Source organism: Catharus ustulatus, chromosome 6, assembly GCF_009819885.2.
Source record: "Catharus ustulatus isolate bCatUst1 chromosome 6, bCatUst1.pri.v2, whole genome shotgun sequence".
NCBI lineage: Eukaryota > Metazoa > Chordata > Aves > Passeriformes > Turdidae > Catharus > Catharus ustulatus.
The window spans coordinates 52446570-52473931 of NC_046226.1; the positions used below are offsets into that span (position 1 = coordinate 52446570).

Here is a 27362-nt window from a genome sequence, read left to right on the forward strand (position 1 = left end):
CTTAGGAGTAACAAATCTGGGCATCCTGGAAACACTTCTGTGGTAGTTTCCCTGCAAACCCAAGTACTGTTGTGAACAAAGTAACCACCTGATTTATCAGGAATAAGACAGCCACAGAACACTGATCTCAACAGTAAACAAAGGGAAGTCTGTGAACAGAAACCACTAGCAAGATTGTTCATCCGTGAAAGACAGAGAAAAGGCAGCAAACTTCTACCTTCCTCCACAGCATTCATTCCACAAGTGAAAGACAGTACAAAAAACACCACTGGACCAGGAGCACAGACACATCTGCCATCCTTTCAGATTTCAAAACTTAAGCAGACAGAACAGGATGCCCAGGATTGTAATTTGGAAGTTAGCTAGAGTTCAAGCAGGACACTGGGCTGAGTTTCACAGGTCCTCTCCAAACTCCAGTTGTGTTTGCAAGCCCTGAGGTGATGATGCAGAGCAGGACCAGACAACCCCCAGCACTCACTTGGCTTATTGTTTGGTGAGATAGTGACAAATCTCCTTATCATGCTTGGAGACTGCTGCAGGGGAGGGGTTCGGCACTGCCGCTCGTCAGCCTCAGTGTGGGAAGTCAGCAACTCTCCCACCAGGATCCTCTCCAAGCTGCCATCATCCATCCCCTTCCCAAGCCACCTTCCACAGGGAAACCTAAGAACATCAAGGAGATAAACATGTGGATCAATCCAGATTCAATCCCATGCCAAAGACTTTCAACTGCAGTTGCCTCAAGCCCAAATCCTGCTAGCACAGTTATTAGAAAGACTTCATTCATCCAGGAACAAATAACAAAGTCTTGGCTTTGCCTTTTGCCAGCAAAAGTGAAACAGCTTTTCAGTTCCAACTTTGTGCTGAGTGTTGCAGTAGATGATCCATCCACAAAGCAGATTCTGCTTGAGTCCCATATGTAGCATATGATTTGAGGAAAAATGGGTAAAAGGGGAAATCCTACTACACCCCACAAAGGTGAAGAAATACACTGAATAGCCTATGTAGCAGGCCAGCTGCAAAACAACCCCACAGCCCAAACATATGCTTAAATGCCAGAACACCAGTACTTCTACTGAATTGGAGTATTAAATCAGACACTAGAAAACACACATGCTCATTTGCTCATTATCACTTTCCCTGAACCAATGTTGATGGCAGTTTAATCAGTTTAATTGGAAAACTGAACAGCATCCAAAAATAGAATCTTTCCTCTCCATTTAATTACAAATGAACTGGCATGGAGAGCTGAGTGGACTTACCCACCAATCTGACATCAATATGAGCCTGACAGTTGTTCTAAACAAAGGACAGGGCACCAAACTATGTTGTATCTAACACAAATACATTTATTTCTCACTGTAAATTTCCTTCCTTTACTTTCCCCACGTAAACACAGGTTTCCAACACTCATAAGGCCTTGTGTTCCAGCTTGTGTGCAAAGGTGTCTCTATAACACCTGGAGTACCCAGTCCTAATATAAAATCACCTGTATTTGGTAAGCAGCAAGCTCTGACTTGCTGTTTCTTCCTTGGGCTCAAGGCACATTATTTCTAAGCTGCACAACAGTCAACGCACTCTCTCCACCAACAGTCTGATATGAGACATGAACATCTGCAAACTGCAAATCCTGTTTGAATTCATAAAAACCACGATTTGTTTAATGTCAGGAGCCAAACCATCTTTCTGTGCCTTCAGGTTGAGGTAACAGTAGACACAGAGCCCCAGGAGATCAGACCTTTCTAATCAAACAAGCCCTACTGTGCCAGCTCCCTGCAGAAATTCTACTTACCCCACATGAAATGTCAGCATGATACTTACTTGTAAGTATGCCCTGTTATTTCATTTCTGACCATAACATATTCCACAAGCCACTTGGCATACAGCCCTGAATTATCATGTCCTATTTGCACTGTGGTCAGTTTGCCCAGGTTCTGGCACTGCAAATTAAACAAAGAGTTTGTCAGAGGAAACCAAAAGAAAACAGCATGTTGGGGGAGTAAAGTATTAGGGAATGTGCTCAGACAGAAACTCAAAAATTTGGTTCCTGGTTCTGGGCTTTTTAGTGGTAGGTTGCTCTACTTGGTTTTGGTTTTCTGCTTGTTTTTTTAAATACTATTTTGATCTGCACAGAGCACATCAGCTGAACTAGATTTTTCAATTCAATTTTACCCAATGCACACAACACACATGCAAAAATCAGAGCAGAATCACTTCTTTGTTTCCCAACAGAAGAGGATATGACACCTCCCACAGTTGTTATATAAAGACAGTCTTGTCTATCCCTTGCACTAAGGAACTGTCAGTCATTTTGCCCTGCATGTTATTAAATATAGGTTAAATGTGCTATGCACAGGCACAAACTATCTGTGACTAACCACAAAGACAGGAAATGCATGGCAAGGTGGTACAGCAAGGGGAAAAGTTAAAACTGAACAAACAGAACATCCAAATCAGGTTTTGTATCAAGCAACACAAACCTCAAAAGTCATTTCCAATATATTCCTGGGAATCTGCAGGACTCCTGTTTCACCCAGTTCTCCCGAAATACAGATCCAAGGATTGGCTGTGAACATTGAGCCACCAAGTTTCTTGCTGGGAACAATCAATATATGGTATGGTATCACTGCAAACAAAAGAAAGAACACTTTAAAAATGAAGAAGGGGAATTATGTAACCTCTTTAGTCAAGAGAGGGGCAAAAGGTAAGTCATAAAACAGCACTGCAGTACCATGAAATGCTAAAAGAACATCAGAGATCCTATTTAATCATGCTGACACTTACACACTAAGCACTGACTGACAATGGGGAAGTGTACACATACACAGCAGCCACTAAGAAGCACAGCTGAAAGCAGAACAGTGTCAAGTGAAGAAAGAAATTTGGATGGAATAATGCCTTCTTATGAGCGTAATCCCTTTTTATTTACCAACCTCACAGCATGGCACGAAGACAGTTACTTATCCTCAGCTTAGTGTCAAGGAAGTGAAGGCAGGATATTCCTGTATCCAGGACTGCACTGTAGCTCAGCACACTGCACAACCTCCCCCAGGTCCCACTCAGGTACGAACTGCAGCCTTTCTCAACAGGCATGGGTGGCAGCAGAATTCACTACCATGGCTGAACAAACCCAGTGAAAATACAGCATAATGCTGCCAATTTCTCTGTGCCATGTCACTCCTAGTTATGTTAACTTTAGGATTTATCAATTTCTTAATTTTTTTCCCCTTCTAAATAGCACCACATATATGCACAAATGCTTTCTGGTCCCCTGGTGCACTTGTGAGTAATTCCATGCAGTATTAGCTGAGCTGCAGTCCCTCCTCTGACTATCAAGGCATATCCTCTTCCACCACCCAGCATCTCCTGCACAGCCCTCTGATAACCAACCTCTCATAATAAAATCCAATTCTCTGAATGGCCACTGTGCTTTTTGGCTTTCTGCCCTTCTTTCATAGTGCATAAGCAGATTACAGTCAGGGCTTTTCAGCCGAGGTGTTTAATGCACTTGTCCCTCAGCATCTCCTCAGCTGCCAGTACCCTCGAGAAACCATTTGGTGGTTGGATTTTCTTAAAAGCCCAATGCTCATGGCATTTAAGAATGAATTAAAATGTTTCCCTTTTTATTTTCTGTGCTGATAGTCCTAAAGTAAGTGACAATTTAACTGCATCCAGAAGACCAGACTTTCACATTATCCAGAACCTGCCTGCAAGACCAAAAGCTATTTTGCTTGGAAGTCTGTATGCTTTGTCTTTCATACACACAAGTATGAATCACAACACACCACCAAGGGTAGTCCTTTCATATAGCACCCCTAATTTTATAAGCCTTTATAAGTCTTTCCTTTTTTTGCATTCCCAGTGAGGTCCTGTGGCAGTAGGCACACAGATCTTTGAGAACTCTTTAACACATTTAAGCATCAACAATAGCTTTGAAGTTTCTCTAGGGTATCTTTTTAACAACTAGAAGAAAAAAAATATATTGAGGAGTTCTGATGCAACTTTCGATGGGCATTTCATTGTTACACCAAACCAAGAGACAGGCATGCAGCAAAGGAGCCTGAGCACAAAATAGGAAAGCTTTGTTTTCTTTTAATTCTCAGCATGTATTAATATTCTTGCTTTGATACTGAACAAGCCATACTGTGCTTATTTAGTATCATGCAAACAAGCCCACTATAAAAATTTCAGCTGAGAACTCCCCCAAACTAAAATTATTAGAGCTATGTATTTTACTAAGTTAGAAACAAAAGTGACAGAGACAGAAACCCCCACCCACCAGAGAAGATCATGGAAACTGCAGTACAGCACACACAGATGATCCCAGGGGAAAAAAGCAAAACAATTACATTAGGACATGATGCTCAGAGCTGTTTAGAATTTTGGACAGGGACTCAACCAAATCTGGAAATCAGAGTTGCAGGGAAAGCAAATACTTACAGATTGTTGTGAAAACATTGGTAAAGCAAAAGTAATCAACAGCATTGAATGACAGGAGATGATACAAGAATTGTTCTTTCTCATCATCGCAGCGGAGGAACGCATAACGCTTGTAGAGTTTTCTGACAAAGCAAAACACATAATCTGTCACAGCAACAAGATGCTTTCAGTGAAATGTTCTCTACTGTGCAAATTTATTAGGTACACTATGAATAATGGGCGAGCAATTTCAAATGAGCAGTGATACTGGGAGAGTCAAGAGTTTTCAATGTGCCAAGATACACTGACTCTCTGCAAGGTTGACATCTCCAAAGTCAGTCAGTCCAATTCTCATCACCTTCCACCCCTGAAATGTAATGTTTAGTCTAAGGGTCTTCTCCCACCCAAAACCACTCCAGGATGGAAAAAGGAATTCTGCATTTTCTCAAAATATTCTGACTTCTTTTGACCATGTAAAATGACAGAACTGAAGTAAAGACAGTTCCCCAAAATTACTTCTGAGCAGAGGGTGCCGTGGGAGAGTTCTCCAGCACATGATGTATGACAGAAGACTGTTCTCAAAGGACATAAGGCAAAAACTGGGGCTATCTGCTTGTATTTGGCTATAGGTGATCACCCAGGGCCTACAACAACCTGCACATTAATCCAGGGAACAGTTTCAGTATTAACAGTACACAGCTCCTGACATAACCAGAATGATGCAAAGGGGGTAACTAATAAATAATACAAATGTTGGGAATAATCATCAAAGAAGAGCATGCCAAAATGTATCAAAATGAAACTGATGCTGCAGGAGTATCTAAACCCTCAAGAATGCAGGTATTAGGTATTAGAAATGCTGACACAGTTGTGGACAAGTTGCTCCTGCCAGGGCATCCTGACAACTCCCCTCAATTTCAGGTATCAATTTACAAAAAAGTCAGCAAGTCACAAGACAGAAACTAGTAAAACAAATCAATGATAATCAACATACAAGTATGTTCTCTCACAACAAACCTAACACTAGAGGCTGACAGGAAATGTTCAATGAAAATAGAGAGACTGAGCCTCAAATTAACCTAACCTGCCTGTAACCACAAGAGTGGCAAAGCCACAGAAGTCTCACAGGTGCCCGTGTCTGTGTTTCATTTGCACAATCTGAATCACATGTTTGACAGTCTGTCAGTCTATGTGCTGTCCTGTCTCTTCAAAGGGCAAGGTTTCTGTTTCCCTGGACACATTAAGGTTTCAGGACAGTGAAGTCATGTGATTTCTTCTCCCTGCTCCCTTTGCAGACTAGAAAGAAACCAAACATGTTATATTTTCCTTATATTTGTTAACAAATGTCAAGTAAAGACAATGGGATAATTAAAATACCTAACAGTTGCTTCAAAAAAGAACAGCACACAATCTTGTTAACTGTAAAATGGCAGAAGCTGCACCATTACTTTTAATACCTCACTGAACTCAGCACTGCTTTCTCTAAAGACAAGTGGGGCACACTTTCAAACCCTACTGCCTAGAACAGCTCTCTAAGCAGGATATCTAAATATGCAGCACAAAGCACACAAGATTACAGAGAACTGATGTCATCCTGTACAAGCTGCTGCTTTGTTTATAATTTTCATTTTACACATACTTCTGCTGCAGTCTCCCTCCGTTCCAGAGAATCAGAATCTGCCTGACAGATGAAGAGTACACTGGCCAGTGCTAAAAGAGTTTTTTGCTTCTCTTCTGTGGGAATATATGGAGTGTGGTGGTGTGTGCAAAGTCCTCTCACAGCACTTGCTCTGCATGGGACAAGCACTGCTAAATTTATCCTGATCCAAACTGTTGACTTCACTGGAGAAGCTTAACCTTAATTTGGAAATACAGCAAGATTTATTAGCTGTCCTCACTCTGCCCTTCAGCTTCTCCTTATTAAATGAAGGCCACAGCTTCATCAGAAAGCCCAACATAATACAAAACAAGGCAAATCTCAAATAATTAGCTGTTGGGGTTCAGGGGGACTGGGGAAGAAGTTTCTCAGAAGATGGTGAGTGGAAGGAGAGGAAAGGAAGAGCAGACAGCATAGGGTAAGCTGTCTCCAGAAAGAAGTCTTCAACTAAAGTTAATGACAATTACTACGGTTTTAATTCCCACAGAGTAAACACTGAATGTGACTATTATGAAAGCAATTCACCTTACATTGTTAAGCAGGTTATAAATGTAAAAATGCATGTGAAGAACCCCAGCATTGAATCCTAATTCCCAAACAGCTCACACACTTGGAAGGCCAGTTTGTTCCATAACCTTCTGCACACAGCTAAAAATAGGCACACCTAGATTTTTGAAACCAAACAAACATATAGATTTTAATATTTTTAAAAGTTTTGCCCAAGATAAACCATCTTACTTTGTGAGTTCATGGTCTGAAAGCAACTGTTTCAGGTGCCTAGAAAGCAGCTTCTTTTCCATAGAGAGGCGAACCCAGGCTCTGGCCTTGCCAACATCTGTTTTGATCTCACTTATGTTCTGGATATGCCTGGAAAAAAAAGAAAAAGAAAAAGACATGCTTGGTATTGTCAAAGTATGACAGTTCTTTTGAACCAAGCTCAGCTGAAGTTTTCTGAAGAACACAAAATATCACAGAAATTATAGGAAAAAGAAACACAATCACCTCAATATTCAGCACAATAAAAAACCCTGCAATCTAGCTCAAAGAGAGTAAGAGCTTGAAAAGGAAATATCTGCAATGCAGTGCCCTATTTACAAAATTCTAAACCAGGCCCATTGTCTCACATGATTTAGGACTCATTGTGGACCTTATCGCTGCAATATTTATGGCTGAATGCTTTGGAAAATTAAATACTGTCTTTGCATGCTCAGTAGAAGCTTTTCTTGCACACAAGACACGAATGGTATATTTTAATAAGGCAAGTAGATCCTCAATTCACTCCTTCCTACTGAAAAAAAATAGATGCTGTAAGGAAAAAGAAGGAAAATTCCTGTCAAGGTTGTTTCAGAAGTTCTGTTTTTTCACTACTGAAAAGAAGGCATTGGGCAGAAGTTGCAGTTTTATTTACACTACAGTACTGAATGTTAGAAAAACCCATTCTTTAGATCAAACAAGTTCCTTAAATTGCATTCTTCTCTGAAAAGCAAAAGTGGTCTCAGAACTACACAACCAACTTAGCAATGACTGAGAAAACACAAACACTACACCCACACCTCTGTGGAAATAAACCAATACACAAAACATTAAAAATATGAGAACTCTGTCATGGTATTTCCCTAAGTTATCTGACAAGATAAAACCTCCTCAGTATGAAACCTGTAAAGGTCAATGGAAATGCTGAACTATCTACTTTAGAATAGTTCAACAGGTTTCTTCCCCACAGCCTCCTCCTGCTGCATGAAACACAGGCTTTTCTGGATGCTGCACAGTAGGCACAAAAAACAAATGTGCAAATCTCAGGAGGCGTCTGGGTTGTTTAACACTTCAGACTCACCTCATATCCTGGATGAGAGAGATTCTGAGAGGTGACATGGCTGGACTTGTATCAGACTTTCGTCTTTCTGAATCAAGAAGTATTCCTAGATTCAGAAGAAAACAATTTCTTGTTAGCAGAAATCCATCTCAAGATTCTAAAATCAATACAAAAATAAGGTGAATTAGGGTCAGTTTGCACTCTTGTCTTACAAGTGACCCTGTGACAGTACTGTGGTGTATTTCCACTCCCAATGACATGAAATCTAACCTGCTACACAGACAGTTCTACATATCAGCACACACTGAGAATCAACACACTAAGCTTAGATTCAGCTGAAATTGGTATTATATCAAATGCCTTAAGACATTTAGTAATCAAGTATTTTTTTCTAAAGACTACCCTGTTTTCTTGCTGTGTAATAACCCTGACTGGCACTGCTGACACCAGAGAACAGTTCTATTAAATATGTTAAATATCTTGCACTCAGTACACCACACATCTTGTGCTTACTGAGCTATTGCTTTGCACACTCCTGTAGCACCACTACTTTTTAAATACCATATTTAGGGGTTTTCAAGCAATATTATTACTCTCATCTTTCAAATTCCACTCCAAAATGAAGACCTATATCGACTACAGTCCCTGCCCTCAGTACCAAGTCAGAAAACACAGAAATGACTGTGAGTTATTCTGATATACAAAATCACTATGAACTAAGGGACATTCAAGAGACCTTAATTTCCAAATCTATGGTTTTGATTGCTTACAGGATCTTGTGCACGTTACTAATGCTCAAAATCTTTGCTTACAGCAGCTTTAAGTAAAAAATAAAAGGCACTGCCTCCCCCAAACCTATTGTTCTCTCTAAATTTATGTCCCATGCCCCCACCTGACGCAAGAAAGAATGTTTAAAAATTACATTAATAATCCTAGACACACATCATCAGTAGATCTTATGCACAATATTGCTTCTACTGCAACATTTGATGCAACAAAAATTAAAATATGTTTGTTCAGTTTAAGCTTTTGTTTTAAAAAATAAGGCACCTGTTCAGTTGTTTTTCAAGCCATAATGTAGAACTTCAGGGTGTACAGCACAATTTTATGTGCTTTTACTTGTTTCCACCCCACCCATAAGATTATTTGCTCTGCCAGTCATGCAGGGCCTGTGTGTCACATGGAGGATGATGAACCAGAGCAATCCATTTTAAAGGCTGTCTCAGAAGCATCAGCTATTTCTGCTTTCTGACTACCATGGTAGTCAGATCCCAGACCCAAACAAGTGGGCTCAGTAAAAAACTACTTATTTTCCATAAAATATATTGAGACAACACATCAGGCCTAGATTAAATCTGTAGCACTTGATTCAGTTATATTGAGTGAAGGGTACTTCCAAAGGAAAAAATGCTCTTACTCACAGTTTTTAATCATCTCTTCCAGCAGATGCCAATCTTACCTGAGGTACTGAAGCTGCCTGATGTGGTTCTTCTTTGTCTGTTTTCCAAGTAATGTAACAGATGAGACCACAAAGCAGACTTTCCCTAAAATTAAAAAATATTAGTTAAAGAAATCACTACCAGTAGAATTAAAAAAAAAAAAAAGTTTAAAACTTCATTGAAAGTATCAACCATGACAAAAACTTGCTTTAAAGATGTTTCCCCCTATAAACTCAATGGTAAAAACCAAAAATAAGACAAGTTGGAGGTGCTTGGGAGCTGTAAAGAGACTGAGAAGGAAAAGCAAGAGTCAGACTACTGGGATCTAATGATTCTGGTAACAGGAAAAAGTCAATGGAACTTCTTCCCTCTTAGTTCATTACCATGACAAGAAAACCTTCAAAGGCTTGTTAAAAGTTCTGTGCATGTGGAGTTTGAAATGTGAGGCTGTGACCTGTCCTGTGGGTCTCTCCCTGCCTGCCTCTCCAGCAGTGAAATGAGAGACACAAAGCCAGCCTGAGCACAACACACCCAGGCCAGGTCCTGCTCCCCTCAGGTAATTCAGGGCCATGGATAAATGCTGCCCATTTTTAGAATCTCAAAAGATTCCCCTCAATTTCATCAGGCAAAGCATCTAGATAATCACACAGTAAGATATCCCAAAATATGAGCAGGACAGGGAAAGCTTATCAGCAAAAATACTCCAGTTCTACACACTGTAAAACCAACTTTAAAGTTAGAATTTGGAATGTAATATTTAGGCCAGGATAAATCCATCAAATTATGTCAAAAGGTGCACCTTGCTCATTATGTTGCTTTCTTAAACCCCTGGTGGCTTAAAGCAGAGAGTGAGAAAATCTTTCACTGGGAAATTATAAAGATTCTTGGATTCATCATAAAATATTTCACATAATAAACCAAAAGCTTGCAAACCTGCAGAAAGCAAACAGAGGCTCTCCAGCACATCAACTGAAATTACTTACAGATAATTAGTATTACTTATCTTCCTAAATTACTGTATTAACCTGAAATCCCAGTAAAGATCTAGCAATTCTGAATTTCAGAAAAGCTGCTATATTATAAGGCCGTATTTTTATTTACAGCTTTGTGCAGAAAGAAATTATGACTGTAAAGCAATAGTTGTCATCTCTGCACAATCAATTTAGTTTAAAATTATCTAAATGCCTTCCCAGAAGTGCAGTAATGATGGTTCATCTTTAAATTTTTTTCAAACTATATTTAAAAATCTCTAACCATTTCCATCCTATAGCTCCCTACAGCTGACATAAAGAACTATTGACCATGAGGGATTATTCCATAAGTGGCATGCCTCCAGAAGAATAAATCCTAGAGTGTCTGTAACATCTGTGCTGACAGAAGTCTATTAAAAATATGCATTTCACTGGTGAGGATATAAAAAATCCATTGTGTCTTGTGTGTACCTGACAGATCCAACATGGAAACCAAAACTGCAAGTCTTATTATAAACAGAAAAAAGAGCATGAAAATATCACCCAGCAGAGAGTTACATCCAAAACTGTGTTTTCTCCCAATAAACACACACATGCACACACAGTCTAGTGTTCAGCAACCAGCTGCCATGGCAAGGAGAACGGCAACAGATCACAGAAAGCAGCAACAAAGGATCCTGCAGCAAATAGATGTCAACAACCATGATGAATGTGAGAACTCATGCAGCGTCTGCCTGCTCCTTCAGCACCGTGGACCTCTCCTTTAACTTCACCAAATAGCAATGATGATGCAAGCTGGATCTATAAGGGGAAGGAAAGCCTAAGGAAAGCAGTGGGACAGAGAATGGGCAAGGGAATAACCAAGGCCTTCTCAAAGTCCAGACTACTTCAGCCATTAGATCCTCCATCACAACTCCTCTGCACTGCTCGGGACAACGGAAGGCATGGATTCCCTTTGCATGTGGAAAAATCAGGAGGTAGCTAATGTAGGACTACTGGGGTTCATCAGCAGGGAAGAGGTAAAAGCAGGGATTGGTGGAAGGAAAGCCATCCTCATTACTATAGTCAGTTGAGAAAGAAGAGTCTTCCTTGGCTCATTATTGAAAAATAAAATAAAATCGATGTATGAAACAGCAGGCTTTTGCATATTTCATAAAGGCCAGAGCACACAGAGAACTGGTGGTGCTTTTTTACTTTTTATTTTTTTTAAACTCTGGATCATACTGTGAGATACTTCCTCCATCAGGTCTCTATTCTATTCCACCACTCTATTAATTCCACCATTCAGCACTGTTTGCCAACATCTGCAATCAATCCAAAGCATTAACCTTATGAAGGGTTGGCCGTCTGGTGCTCTGAAAGGCCCAAATCTGGGTTGAAGCAGAGTATACTGATGCTCTGTCTTCTAAGACGAAAGCAGTACAGCTTCTATCCTAAGTGATATACAAGAGGGGAGGGAGAGAATCACATGATAAATCTTCACACAGAAAACTGTTGTATAGTTTGAAGGAGAGCAGAGTTAAACACTGGTGTTTGGGTGCTGGGAACAGAGATACCGGATTATAGTTGTCTAGATTATGAACATATATATTTCTTTAAAAAAAAAGAAGTTATAATTGCTACTCCTTTGTACAAGGGAGGAATAAAGTTGGTAAAGGCCCTCCACACTGTCTTGTCCCACAAGTGACTCCAAACAGAAGAGCAAAACAATTATTAATTTCATACAAAACCCCAACACCTCTAGCTAGTGATCTTGTAACCGTAATTAAAGTACCCCTGCATCACTCAGGAAGAACCAAAATAGCAAGATTATTACTTTGAAGTACTAAATTATCCTTTAGGAAAATAATTCCCCCATCCCACTGAGAGCACCTTTAGGATCTGCTGCCTTGTAGCCTATGTAACTTCATTATCAAAAATATTAAGAACACAGCAATAGTTTTTTTTACCATCCTATTTAAAGAAAGCCTACCAAAACCCACCAAACCAAACAAAAACCCTGGGTGAAATGGAGTCTTCCAAGAAGTCATCTGTGGAACACATCTACAGGTACACTTGCACATATCCCACAACATGGAGACAGACAGGGGGGCAGGAACTGACATAAAAAAGACTGGGAGACACACAAGTATTTTAACACATACATACACACTAAAGGTGTCCTCTGAAATCAGAGAAAGGAGAAGCATAACACAATTTTAGGAAAAGTGTGCTCTGCAATGCACATGAATATTTATTCCTCACCTGTTTGACCTGCAGACCATGGCTCCATATTCTTTCCAGAAGGTCACACAGACTGGCTATCAGGGTGTTCTCTTCCACTCCTGTGATATTCACTTCACCATGGCCAAGCTCCACAGCTTCTCGACCCATTTTCTCAACCAACATCCTCTTAGTCTCAAAAAGGACAAGGCAAAAAAGAGGTAAATCTCTCCCAGGAATTTCCAAGAACACTTACACTTTTTAAGAAGACCAACATGGAAGCACATGATAAAGTTTTGGCAGAATTAACTGGCTGTATATATATATATATTTCTGGCATCAGTGCAGAACTGCCCTTCTTTTATCCCTGGTTTTCAAGCCAGGACAGCACCAGCGCTGATCCTTTGGGTTTTTTTTCTAAAAAAGGGTTTGCAAATGGGCACATCACCCTCCACAGAGGAACCCCAATAAAGGGAACAGTAGGTCACACATTAACAAGCTGGATGCTCAGCAGCAAGGCCACAAAATACAGATCTGGGGTAGTTTTGAAGCCTGGTGAGTACTGGATGCACTCCCCAAGAGCAAGACACTTCCTCCACCTCCTCCCAGGGGAAGTGAATGTGCCCAAGTCAAGTAGAACAGGTATATCATTCCTGGAGATGCTGTTCTGCCAGAAGGGCATTTGGATTTAACCAAACCCATTCTGGAGTGCAACTCTCGAGCCTACCCTTCCTCCTAAACTGTTCACAATTCCAAACTGGCCAACAAAGCTTTCACCAGCTCTTGAAGTACAGTCTTCCAGTCACAATGTATTCATCATACAGACAACTGGTGCAAAAAATGATGAGGGAATCAGTTCCACTCATCTCTTACACATTTCTTCATCTTTGTTCCTATTCTAGACTCGCTTTAAATGAGGAATATTCCCTTAAGCAACTCTGCACAGTCTTGGTGGAGATTAAGAAGTCCAAGTTGGCCCTAGTTGCTTCTCTCCCTCATTCCCTCTGGCCATTTCTCACTGTCACAGAGCCAAGGCTATCTCCAAAAATTTTCACCATCTCTTAAGGGATGGGGATCATTTGGACAGCTCCATAAAGTGAAATCAGAAGTAGATGTACATATTAAATAGAATTTTATGAAAAAGTTGTATATAATTACTACAGTACCTTCACTGACTTTAGGCACAAATGCATCTATTTCATAATTATTCTCTTTGCTGTATTTTTATAAACAAAATTTTTATAAACAATATTACTTCAGGTTAATATGTTGTCAAATATATACTGGTGAATAAGTCTACAAATTAATGCCAAATTTCTTTGTCAAGCACTTAAAAACTCACACCTCAGAAATGCAGTTATGAGAAAAGCTGCTGTATTTTCACCACAAGCCCCTTTTTTGGACTATTCATTCTTGTTGAAATAGTACTGTCTCATTAGTTATAACTGAAATGTGCTATAATAGACTTGGGCAGCAGGATGGTAAAGACCCTTCAGAATATTCCATCTCTATCATAAATCTACTTGATAAAGTCTCTGCTCCTTGCAGAATTTCCGAATACATTATCTCTTCATTAATTTCTCACCAGCACGAAAAAATCCTTCCAGGGATAAAGCAGAAACAGATGGTAGAATAGTGGGGGGATCTGAACATACAGGATACAAAATGGTCCAGAAAGAATGGACTTGAGGGGCAGGAGAGCAGAATTCTGCTCTGTGTTACCTTATTTCGGCATTCCTTCAACAAGCCTTCCACAAACTTCCAGTTTGTTTGTGCAATTACTGATGGAGACAGGTTAGAGAGTTTGGGCTGCCGAATGGTGCTGCCCAGATTCCTGGCTTCTTGGATGTATTTCTGGATTGGGGGAGAAAATGGACAAACACAGACAAAAGAGCAAGTGAGACTACTTGGTTGAGAGAAAAAGGTAAAGTTATCTTTATAACCCACACCTCTGGAGTGAGGAGGAAAGGATCACATCCTCTTTCAGACAAGGCCCCTTTTATATCCAGCATTACTTGGGGCTGAGACACTTAAACTGCTACTTCACCAGAGGCTCAATCCCCATTTATATTGTCTATACAGTATTAGAACACATGTTGCTCAATTACAAAAACACAATACAAACTGACAAGGATATTCAGATGCATAGAAATTCAATTTCTCCCTGCACTACTGCCAATTGCCTTTTTATTTTTTTTTTTTATTTAAATGAAAATTTGCAGAAACTACCCAGACCAAGACTACTCAAATGGCAGACTGGTCTACATGGAGGTTGCAAGAAATCTTTGCTCTTTCAGGAAGCAGCTGCAAAATGCAAATGATAGCAACATCTCTCAGCTGTGAACCAGCTGCATTTTGGAGAAAAGTCATTTCCTGAACCCACTCTACTCTAAAGAGCTCTTCTGCTCCTATTACTGCCATCAAGGAGTTGCCATTATTTCCACTCCAGAGACTAGAGTGATATGACAAATATTATGGAAGCCAGGTGATCACAGGTTGGTTGGGGCACAGCTAACTGAGATTACTGATAGAAAGTCTTGTACAGGTACTGATGGAATACTCAGGATTAGTATGTATATCAAATGAAAAGGAAATCTCTCTAGCTTACATTGAAATAATGACCAGCTGAAATGTCAGTGAACAGATCTGTCAAACACAACAAAGAGGAAAAACCCCACCTTCTCCACAGGCCTTGCACTAAAGAGCTATGATTTATACATTTAATTATGCATCTTTATCCAGAACTATGATTACAGTCACATTGTGCATTGGACATACCAGATAATGCTCTGACACAGATTTTATAGAGGGCATGAAGGGCCAATCATGCTGGTCCCAGTCTAAACATAACTGCAACTGAAGCTCTGACATGGAAAAGTCCAGGTGCTGGCAGGGTAAGTTGGTAGCAAAAAGCCAAGCAGATGTAAAGTGAAAGTGGTAAGCATACATGAAGTAATAAAAGCAAGCATGCAAAACAGAAAAGGAAAAGAGTGAAGACATAATACAATGCAGAACTCCCAAGCATTCAACACAAAAATAAGTTCATAAGTAATGAATCTGAAAGGAAAAAAGAAAAGATGGTGTTAAATCAGTGGAATGGTGTTAACTCTGCCCTCCACTGGGCACAAATGGTTGCAAGTAAAAAGTCAATTGCACACATTTTTTTTGGCTGCCCCAAAGCTTCAATTTGTTTAAAACTCCCAATGCTGCAGTTTGACACCTCCTGCTCAACCTGACTGCCAGTGTTGATCTCAGCAGAGCTCCCTCCCCACTCTCAAATTCACTGTGGAGTCTAAGGTTCACCCAGAGAAGGGGTCAATGTTCAATCACCATTATGTCACCAGAGTACAGCATAAACCCTAAAACAATAGCACCATTGCCACTGGCACTTGGTACCCCCAGCTGAGCATGTATTTCAAAATGTTTATTCTTCAGATATTATCTGCCTTTTGCAACCAAATAACTCCTATAGGAAATGAACTTGAGAGGAATCAGTTTAAAATAAACAAACAAAACACCCCAGAGACCAGAGGTAGATTTTTGCCTTTGTAATTAGCTCAGACATTTACATGTTTTAACAATTGTGTTGTTTAACACAGCAATGAGGTTAGAAATCAACTACTATTAATTTCTGCTACATCTAAGTAAAAAGCACTTTAGAGTTATCTGAGCATATGGAACATGTCAAAGCCAGGAACTACTCATAGAGGTTTTTTATTATGCAGACATTTTTCTGTTACATGGTTATGGATGACAGAGATGACACTACAATTCAACAGAATTTTAACAAACCAGTAAGTAAATTCTGGGAATGAGTACACTAGGAAGGTAATTAAATCCATCACCACCTTAAAAGGACGAACAGAACAAACACACTTGAGTTTCACAACACTATCCTAACAAGGTTACTACTCCTTTAAAATTCAAAATCAAGCTTTTCTAAGCATATTTAGCAAGACAAGAGAATATTGTTTTCAAAGAACAACACACAAACAAAAGCAAAACTCTGGGGTTGATAAACAAACAAAAAACCTCTAATATTTTGAGCCAGACTATTCTTGGAATTACCCATAAATCAACACCTGGTGTAACAGTTTGCAGTCTGTACCATATGAATCAGAAACTGCACTGTAATTAGTTCACTTCACCCAGATCTTTCAAAACCACTTCACCACAAAGAAAAACGGTGTCAGCTGTAGGAGCAGTGGTGAGAGATGTTTATCAGCTCAGAAGGAGGGTAAATCAGCATCAGACTGTGCTGTGTAAAAACAGACACTAATGTGACAGTATGGGTGGGATTCACATTCTCACTTCAGCAATGAGCTTGTCTCTCACTTTGTCACCTTAAGACTTTTATTATGGTCTACAGAAGACACTTAGGCAACTCCAAAAGGCAATGTTCCTGATTTTAGGATTAAATTAATCCCTCTGCAGAGGTGGTTATCTTTACTCCATCGAATACACAGAAGCACAGGGTGACTGAATTATTTAGAGATGGGAAATAGATGGCTGAAAACTAATAATTCCCATCTTCCCACTCATCCTCTTTAAAAGAAAAATAATAAAAAAAAACAGAACAACTCGAAACCATGTGATTATGTTTTCAGAGAACTCTCCTATATGTGAGATGAAATAATTTTGTCCTGAGAGGGGGCAAAAATGACATAACTTTTATAATAAGAAAACTAAGTATTTCTGGTCTGCTACATCATTTGTATTAAACACACTTCAGGGAGAGCAGACATGAACTGCAAGTAACTGTCTAGACATTTCATAAAGGTTGCAGAGCATTTTTCAGACCATTAGGAAAGAAAAAAAAAATCAGATCTCTAGAGCTGAGCAATTTTCACCTCTCTCTGGTCATTGTCCAGACGCAGGTGCTCCGTGTGCTGCTTCTGCCTGTCCTTCCGCCTCCACTGAGCAGGAGCATTCCTCTTGGTCCACCTACACGTGGGGAATAACATCAGCCAAATGTCAGGAGTCAGGGCAAGGGCACAGGCAATCACAGCTTTCCAGCTTATTCTATACTGAACATGCTGGCATCAATTACAAGCTACAAAAACACACAATCTCTGGAATATTGGGCAACAGAAATATTTTTGAATATTAGATCACATACAATTGCTTTGGATTTTTCCTTTTTTTTTTTTTTTTTTTCACAGTTACAGGGACAATTTAAGCCTTGCCTTTCCTCCTTCAAGGTTTTTATAAGAAAATATCCTAAAATATTTGCTAGCTCCTACCTGAGATCAAATAAGTGGATCTGCTTTTATATTGACAATACTTGTAAGTAACTCAAAGTACACAAGCTATCACCTCAAACATAAGAGGGCTTTCTTTAGTAAATTTGCTTCAAAAAGTTCAGATGTAAAAAAGAAAAAAAAAATAGCAAAAACCCCACCCATATCATCTAATCTGCTCTCACTTGAAAAAACAAACCCAAAACTGACTTTGCTTTCTAAGATCTCAGCTTTAGTGCCATTCTATAGACCTTGCCAAGATTCAGCATCTGTTGCCTTCAGTTACTCACTTGTTGCTCGCTGGGCCAGTGGATAAAACATCAGACTGAAGCTTAGGAAAAAATCCAAGCTCATATTTCCCTTGTCCAATTTTCATGTCCAGCAAGTGTGGGTGAACTGCAGTGTGATCTATTTTTGCCAGCCTTAATTCAATAGATTTCTCTGAAATAGTAAGAAAATTAATTTTTAAAGATGTTTTAATCAGGCATGTATCTATAATCACGTATCTTCAATTAAAAGGAGATGTCAAATTGAATAAAGAGGTGGAAGTTGCTTACTGATTTCAACAGGGACATTAGTAGAGTGCTTCTGACATCAAAGAATGCCACCAAAAGGAGAAAAATATTTATCTTCTTAAGCTCAGACATCTTTCACACACAAAGTATGCAGAAAAACATCTGAGTTCTACTTTACATTAACTTCATCTCACATCTCAACATCACAGAAAACGTTTAGTCCTCCGCTTAAGCTTTACATCTCTACTATTTTGGGTTTTGTTGTTTTGGGTTTTTTTGAGGTTTCAAAGCATGAATCACCACTTAATCAAATGTCTACAACAAACAGCACTGACCAGTTGCCCTAATTGTCAAGCAAGTGCCTAATGGCCCTTACCAGCCTCATCAATGGTTGTGCACTTTTGGTACATAGATGTGCGCAGAGTTGGTGTCCTGACATTCAGCAGCCTAATTTTATCCACCCTAGAATCAAAAACTCTCAAAACAGGGTCTTTGTCATCTTCATCGTGGCACATAATCTTATTGTCAATAAAGGATGCAAACATTTGGGTCTCCAGGAATCTTGAGAGGAAAGGCAAGTAAGGTTCAGGCTGGTCAGACAAGAAAGAAGCCTAAGAGACAAGAAAAGGTCAGAGTGTGAGTTTGCAAAAAGACACATCCACCAGAAGCACCACCTTTTCTGATCAAGGATGCATGAGAGTGCTTTGGTGTCACTTAAAGCCTGGTTTTATTACACACATCAATTCTATCCTCAAAACAGGCAGTCTGTATGAAATTTTCAGCATCAGGACAATCACCTAGTGCACAGCACAATAACTGGCATGCCGTGATTTTAGCGTTTCCTTCATCTTCTGAAAATTTCAACAGGATCCCAGCAACCATCAGTGCTGCAGGTGTGCACATTTGGTACTTCTGGCTGGGCTCACAGCTTGTGAAATCGATGGGAATCTTTTCATACAACTTGGTGGTAATCAGATGAGTGTTTCAGCAGACAGTGCTGCAACATTACCCTCACCCACATGAGCTCTCCTGCTGACAAATATCTCCAGCAAACAAGACAGTGCAAAAATGTCTTATGTTTAAAGGGTCTTATGTTTATCTACAAAAGAGTTAGGAATACATTTGGTACACATGTACATAAGCATTATTTGGGGTCATGACAATTCATTAACATATCTGGCAATTCCTCTGGTTAAAAATCAAACAGTTTCCACTAGTAACATTTAACTATAATGTGGAGGTTATCCCTAAAATGAGGCTTTCTAAGCTATTCTTCCAGACCAAGCTGCATTTTTCTGCACTATCCTTCAGAGTATCTTTAGCTCTGTAAGTCTGTATTTGTATATATTTTTCCACATATCTACGATGTGACTCTTATTGGAAACACTGAAATTTAAGGAAGAAACCACCATTTTGACAGCACAGTTTTCCATCTGATGGCCCAATACACAAAGCCTTAGGTTTGAATACTCTTTTACCTCTTACACTGATGTACCTTTTTATTACAACTTACTTTATCAAAGTTCTGCATCTGTTCTCTGTTTGTAAACCAGGATTCTTTGTCCTGACTGGGTTGAATGACAAACACTTCATAATCTGCAAACATTTGTGTGAAGCGATTGGCAAAAACCTCCCGAATCTGAATGTTCAGCTGGTAAATCTTGAATTCTTCTTCATCACACTGAATTTTCAGATCCTTTTTGCTGCTGGTCTCCTCTCGCACCTCCAGCTGAAAAAGGGAAAATACAGATAATTTGTATTGATGCTTTGTCAGGTATTCCAGGCATACAAGATTTTAATCTGCTGTTCTACTGAGAGCTGCTACTCTTCAAGTCAACATTTCAATAAAAAAAAGCACTTACTGTTTCGACCACTGCAATAAAAGAGGAAAAAACAAAAAAATCTAGACAGAAATCTTTGCCTTGATTTTTTTTCATAATAGACCAAAACTTACTTCAGTACTGCTTGCACTGGATATGTTTTGAATTTAAAAAGGGTAAATAACAACCATAAACATGGTCATGTATGCCACAGACTTAATTTATTTTCTCTTACCCTTCAATCATCTGCAGAGGCTTTTTAGAGGTTCTTACTACCCCTAAAAATGTGCATATTAGGCAAATCTACATCTGGTGTCAAACAACTCCAGGTTTAAAACTGTTAAACACATACCAGCTTTCAAGTGAAAACAGAAATGCACAGTAACAAGAAGCTGTGCATGTCTAGTAGCCAATCCCCTGAACTCTGAGCCATTAGCAGTGTAAATCACAATTCCCCTCTACACACCTCAGAGTAACCTTTAAGGAAAAAAAAATGCATTTTCAGTTAAGATGTGGACTAACATTTGGGGAAAAAAAGCAATAAAATTGAGATATTCCATTCACAGTGGGGAAAAAAAATCACCAACAGTGACAGTCTTCATTCCACAAAAGCTCAAAAAACTCTCAGTGGTCTTTCAGGTAGTGCATTTTATGTACAGAGGGCCACAATTTATTTTTTGTTTTACAATTCTAATCACTCAAAAAATCCAATCAGCATCACCGTAAGCTGTGCATGCCCACTTTCTGGGAATCAGACACTCATGAATTCTACAACACTGAGCAGAAAAAAGCATCAAAGTAACTCCATGGCAAATATATTCTACACAAAATGAAAAAGATATCTACAGAAAGCAAGGCTGAATGCAAACTTCAGGATTATCTAGATGTCAATTTTAGCCACTTAATTCATTTAAAAAGTGGTGCCAATTTAGAATAAATCTTAAAACCAAGAATAAACAAGGTAAAGTGCTATTTTTAAACACATTATCTTGGTAAAGAAACACCTGGTGAATAGCAAAGGTTTTCCCAGATGCTGCAGGGTTAAATCCCATTCCCTCTCTTCCCTAAGCTTGTCCTTGTCTCTCCAGGTGCTCACAAGGTTTGAGAACATGTTGACTAAAGTTCCTTCTAATGAAGACAGACATACAGCATCTTTGGACCATGACTTCAGACCATCTGCCACTGCAGGACCAGAGAGAGAGCAGCTCATTTCATATCTTACCTTTTCTAGACTCACACCTGTTCTTTTAACAAGTGCTTGGAGTCTTGCAATAGTCTCATTTTCCTTTAGCAGCTCATAGGAGTTCAGAGGTGATCCTGCTATGTTCCCATTTCTTTTATCAGAAACCAGGTCACATGCTCTGAGGCTCTTCATCTTGGAGGCACTTTCACTGCAGTGCAGGTTTCCCTCAGGTGGAATTCCAAAAGCCATCAGTATCTCTGAAATTTCCTGAATGAACTCAAGTTTATTTGGAAACTGGGGTAGGTCTTCTGGCAGCTCGATGAAATGGTTGTCTACATCCACAAAGCACAGGTTAGCCTGGGATTTAATTTAGAACAAGACACCATTACAACATCACTAAGCACATCATTAATCTCTGGGATTTGTGCTTATTTAAAGATTCAAATATGTTGGCATTTAATTTGTAAAACAGTGTTGCCCCAACCATAATTGCACTGGTTGGTTGGCTTTGAAGACTGTAACACAGGACTTACAGTTCCAGGTACTTAACAGAGATAATTGAGAAAGAAGACTAATTTTACAGATGTAAATATGTACATAATAGATTATAACATAAATTAGGTACAGATGTGTGATTCTTTTCATACATGTACAGCTAAATTTTAATTACAGGATATATGCAATTCTATTGTATACCTGTTTTATGTAGGCAGGTGACTGCCTGTTGTTCAGATTATCAGTGCATTTCTCTAAAAGATTTAGCAAATTTCAATCTAAAAGGTGTGTTGATACTGCAGAAGTGCAATGAAGTTATTTTCTCTTTTTTTTAAGCAACAAAAGGCAATTGCCTGACAAGTCAGGCAGTACTTTCAATGAGTACTTTCAATGTTCCAATCTCCAACTCATTTACCACCAAAAAAGACTAAGGTGGGAGTAAAAAAAAGAAAAAAGAAAAGAAAAACCACCTATGTGGCTTCCACAGCAAGATCAAAAGAAGCTCTGCATCTTTCAAGGTTTACCTCACTCTTTATTTGGCAAAGAGGAAGGTTCCCCTTTTGGCTTCTGCATTACAAAATCAAATGGTTTCAAGACATTACATAACTCCACATATCACAGCGAGAACCCCAGTCACGTGTGAAATCTGCCTGGAAAGTTAAGAACAGAGGAGTAACTTTGCTCTTCTGTAGAAGCATTTCAGTTTCTCTTCACTGCAGAATTCACATGAGTTGTCACTATTCTGTTTAACCTCCACTATACAAAATCCTTTCACTCAGATTATGGGGTATTTCCAACCTAATTGCAGTGCATTATTCTGAGTCACACCTGAACTCAGACCTCACTACACCTTAGCAGCAATAACACTTTTCAGGTCTGTGAGAACTGACATATCTCCAGCTATTTCCTATGACTCAGGTAAATGCAGGAGGATGGAAGCACCACCACAATTTAATTGGAAAGAAATAATTAGAAATGTCAACCTCACATGGAATGAATGGTGAATGACCCTAGAATCAGAGCCACAAGGAGTTCTGGTAGGAATTTGCTGTCGTACTGACCACAGGTAGACTAGAATAAGCTGTGCCTGTCAAGACCTGCTCCTTTAAGTAAACTGTTATGAAAATACACATTTAATACTTTTGATAGGTTTCTATAGAACACAGGGTGTCAACTCCCCATAAAACACAAATATCTTATTGAGCTCCAACATTTAAACTGCAAAAAAGAATTCTTAAAGCAGAACTCCACTGGACATTGCACTAGCTTGCATAGAACTAGTCCAATTCATGCCCTGCTACAATATTACCCATAGTTACAAAGGTAAACATAATTCCAGCTCTCTATTTCCTAATGTTCTAACATTTTAGTGTGGAGATTGATTTCTTATGCTCAAAGGAATGCATACAAAACAGTTTAATATTTCTTGTGTAGATCCTTTACTGGAAATTAAATCACAAATTGAATTAGGTGTTGCAAAAGAATCCAAGGTCAATACAGAGAATTAATACATTGATTCTCAAACAGTTTCTACTGCACCTTAGAAAAAGTTTTTCTTTTTATGCAAGGGCAGGTGTGATAGCTGAAATTTCCCTAATATCAGCACTGCTCCAAGGCAGCATCTGAAGCAAGCACCTGAATTCAGGAGCTTCAAGGCCCCCACCACACCCATGGTTCTGTGAGGATCAGAAGTCAAGTCAGCTGGTGTTTGTCAGAAACACTGTAAGCACTTCAAGACAGGAGAGAAATAAAGCTTTGAAACTAGGCACAATGCCTACCAATCAGTGCTGAGGGAGAAACAAAAAGCATTGAATTTGCCTCAAGCAGTCTGCAAAATGGCAAGACAGACTCAATAAGAAACTCTTCAAACAGTTTAATTGTATTGCTTCCTTTTACAACTTTCTTTAATTGATGCCATTCAACTTTCCTTCCTCTTTGGATCAGATTCTGCAGAAAACATCATTCTTGGTTAATAAGCTTGGTTGTACCCACAAAGCACTTGGCCAAAAAGAAATCAAACATTAACCTTACCAATGCAGAAATTCTAATCTTCACACTGAAATTAAACTCCTTGCCAACGGAAGAAAAAGCCAAATTCAATGCCTGCTGAAACTGCTTATAAATATCTGGGCTAACACCTGGCTAATTCTTCCAATATGTGATTTTCCCTTCTGCAAGGTTCCTCTCTAAGAGCAATACACACAGTTTAAACACTCTGAGCTCCTAACAATGATTGCTTATCATGCAACTTGTAATCACATTTTCCAGAAACTGGCCTATATGGAAGCATTTTTTAAAAAGTCAGTGTGCAGGAATACTCTAAGGAGAGTGTAAAGAATATTTTCAGGGACACTCTGTAGTTATCCAGTACCTGGTTAATAACACATAAGATACAGGACTAGCCAGAGCATCATAAGCAAAGATTCCATAGGTGACTTCAGCCTCTCTGAACTCAGGGAAGCTGAGGTCATCATCAGGAACTGCACACACACTTCTGAAAAGGCCATGCTCCTCAGGGGAACAGAAATGGCAAAAACATCTCAATGCACAAGCCCTTCAAGAGGTACCAAACCAGTCTTTTTCTGTAAAAATGAAATCTGAAGTAAATCAGCAACAGACACCAGAGCAGTAAATCTTACTATGCTGCTCCACTATAGATCCACCAGAATGGAATACCAGTAAGCATAGAGGGGTCCCCTCCTTAAAAACTAAGAAAAATTACAAGGCACTTATTATTTATGAAATCATGGTCATCCAAAGCATTTCAAATGCTGGGAGCTGGGCAAGTACACAAAGCAGAAAAATAAAGGAGTTCTTTGGTCACAAGGATTTCGTTATTTTGTCTCTGGAGGCAGCACAGTTGAGTGGGCTATGAATAGCTGACAGCTCTCTATGTGGATGCACTGTTTATTATTTTATGCACACAAAACTAAAATGATATAGAAGACAAGCTACTTGGCAACATGTGTAAGTAAAGATATAACTGAAAGAGCATCTTTAAGTTAGTTACTTGGTATTTCAGGCCTCTAGAACTGTTATATTCTTTTATTTGTTGTTCACACATCAGTTTTCTGATCAAAAGAAAACTCCAAAACTCCACTTCAATAGCAGACTGTCACAAGAGAGGACACATTACATCATCTACAATAAAAGGTTCTCCTGAGACACCACACTAAGGAACAAGGATGTCACATCCTAATTTAAAAACCTGTCTTTCCCATAAATTTTTATCATTCCAAGTAACAGGGTGTCCAGGTGAAAAATCTTACCAACCTTAGAAATGCGAATCTAAGTGAATCAGTTTGTGTATCTGGTGCCAGTGCCTGGTTCCCTGAAGCCAAGAGCCCCACTTTCCATGGGTTTAGTGGGGCCTGGGGTACTCCCATCCATTCCAGAAACACAAGACAATTGCAATTCTTTAGTTTGACCTCAAGTACAATAAGGGCCAAAGCCCCACACAGATCCCTGCATCAAGCTCACATCCTTCCTGTCAGCTCTGTTCAAAAGCACAGAAGGAAATGCTTTAGGTTCTGCTTGAATCCAGCACTGAAAGCCTAAACCCCATTCATCTACAGCCTGTATTACCTCTGTGATTTGGCCCCAGCCTTGCCAATAACCAGCCATTTCTCACAACACACACAGAACAGGGGTGTGCAGCTTTATACACACATGGCTGATTTGTGGCAAGTGTGTCTACACTACTCCTAAATTCTGAAGCATGCTCCTGTGCCACTCCTGGAAGCAAATGGGGACCTTCTGCACTTATTCCCAGCACTGCTGTCCTTCTTGCCAACCCAGAATTTGGGACTGAGAACAGCTTACAGCTCAAAGCCATTGCAGCCCCCAGAAACTCCTCAGGTGGTTGATCACACTGAGGTACAAGAAAATATAAAACTGAGGTTTGTCAATAAATTTGCAGTATTATCAAGGATCAAACCACCAGCAGATAGCCTGAGAAAGCATACAAAGTAGTGATTATCTTTAAATAATTATCTTGGTCTAATGTGTTAGCATCAGAAGGAATAAAGGCTTTTCAGGAGACCTTTCTTATCTTCTGAAAAAATATACAAAAATAAAAACCCACAGAACTTCTTCAGATTTAGCACTGAATCACATTCTTTTAATGGCTGAAATAAAAACATTGAGAATATATATAATCTGCCTTATACTAGCAGAGAACACGGACTTTAGGTTTTAAAGTCTTTCAACTTTTCTAACAGGAAAAGCTATTGCTCAAGACCCTTGGGATCACTTCATTAAAAACAGGCTTTTTAATGAGGTACTACTTTGATTTCACCAGTGCTGGAAACTCAGTATTGCTTATTTCCACTGAAAATCATTTCAATTTCTACCATTCTCCTAAATTAGAGTGGTGAGATAAACCTGCAAATCTTGCTGCATGCAATGGTCTGGATTAACCTGCTTGTTAAAAATGTGTTTTCAGTGTATAGCACTGAAGAAGTTTCTTTAGAAGGAGATGCGAAGACACATCAAAAAACCCAATCTTACTTTAGTACTTGCTAGGTTTGTGATCTGCAAGTAAGCTGCTAAAACCACTTTTACTGATCAGCTGTACTGATAAACAAAGCACACTTCTGCCAGCAACACCATAAACAGCTACATGTTCTTCCTTTCCCCTTTGACATCTGCAGCACCTTATTCTAGCACAGCTTCTCCCATGCCCTCCCCTTCTCTTCTGGGTTCCTCACAAGCCTCTGATGCAACTGCCAAGGAAACCACAAAGATGCTCATGGCACACACAGAGCCCTCAGAAAAGCAGTGAGAACGAGCACTCTGCTGCTGACATGCACAAGAAACTCAACTCCACACTAAACCTCAGCAGCTCCTGGTTTTACTGGGCTACAGAGAGTCAGGTCTGCAGGTCATTGGTGGTCTTCAATGAATTCTCCAGCAGGGAATGTGCCCAAGGAATAACCTAAAACTGAATTTTGTATTAACACAACTTTTTTGTTGTTGAAGATTTTAATCATTATCTGCCGCAAGCATTAACTTCTAGGATACAGCTGGATTTCCATGCTTATATGGTAAAGCATCCCCTGGAAACATCACATGTGACCAAAATATGGGAAGCTGCCACCAAAACAAGCCTTATGGCATAGGTGCCCAAGACTTACCAAACCAAATCTGAGTTGGGACAGACAGTATTCTCATATTATTAGCCTAAAACACTTTGAGCAAGACTAATTAGTCTTTTTAAAATTCATTATAAAACCACAATGAACAAGTCTACAGTGACACTGAGGTATCCATGCTCTGCTAGACAGCAATATCATTTTCTTCCACAATGCCCTTCAACTGAGAAGGGCTAACTAGATTTTCTCTCCAAGCTCACCTCTTTGGCCCCTGCCTAAATCAGATATTGCTTTCTTTAACAGCAGCTGTCCCACACATCCACATAAATAGATTAGGAACAGAGATGCAGCTTAGGCAGTTTCAAGACAAAGGAAAATAATTTTTTGCAGAATTCAGAATAAATTACAACACAGAACAGCTCTTTGAATGCCCTTTGTGATAAGTGAGGAAAATTCTGCTATCAGGAGCCTAGAGGAGCTCCCCATATAACCCTGATGAGTTCACCCTCAAGAACTGC

General features: G+C 39.4%; 1 protein-coding gene across 4 annotated transcripts in view; it reads right to left on the reverse strand.

Annotated features, from left to right (window-relative positions):
* The window catches only part of DENND5A (DENN domain containing 5A), a 63666-nt gene that overhangs the window by 6933 nt on the left and 29371 nt on the right, over positions 1 to 27362 (reverse strand). For 2 of the 4 annotated variants that reach the window (XM_033061777.1, XM_033061776.1), the window contains 15 exons: positions 21296 to 21613; positions 19767 to 19982; positions 18630 to 18864; positions 18029 to 18179; positions 17349 to 17442; positions 14221 to 14352; positions 12541 to 12693; positions 11625 to 11729; positions 9346 to 9430; positions 7908 to 7992; positions 6812 to 6940; positions 4438 to 4559; positions 2478 to 2623; positions 1819 to 1937; positions 479 to 660 (listed from right to left, as the gene is read on the reverse strand). In XM_033061777.1, coding sequence (XP_032917668.1) covers positions 479 to 660; positions 1819 to 1937; positions 2478 to 2623; positions 4438 to 4559; positions 6812 to 6940; positions 7908 to 7992; positions 9346 to 9430; positions 11625 to 11729; positions 12541 to 12693; positions 14221 to 14352; positions 17349 to 17442; positions 18029 to 18179; positions 18630 to 18864; positions 19767 to 19982; positions 21296 to 21613 — 2272 coding nt within the window. The remainder of the gene's footprint in view (positions 1 to 478; positions 661 to 1818; positions 1938 to 2477; positions 2624 to 4437; positions 4560 to 6811; positions 6941 to 7907; positions 7993 to 9345; positions 9431 to 11624; positions 11730 to 12540; positions 12694 to 14220; positions 14353 to 17348; positions 17443 to 18028; positions 18180 to 18629; positions 18865 to 19766; positions 19983 to 21295; positions 21614 to 27362) is intronic. The other 2 variants (XM_033061778.2, XM_033061779.1) reach the window with 1 other exon arrangement.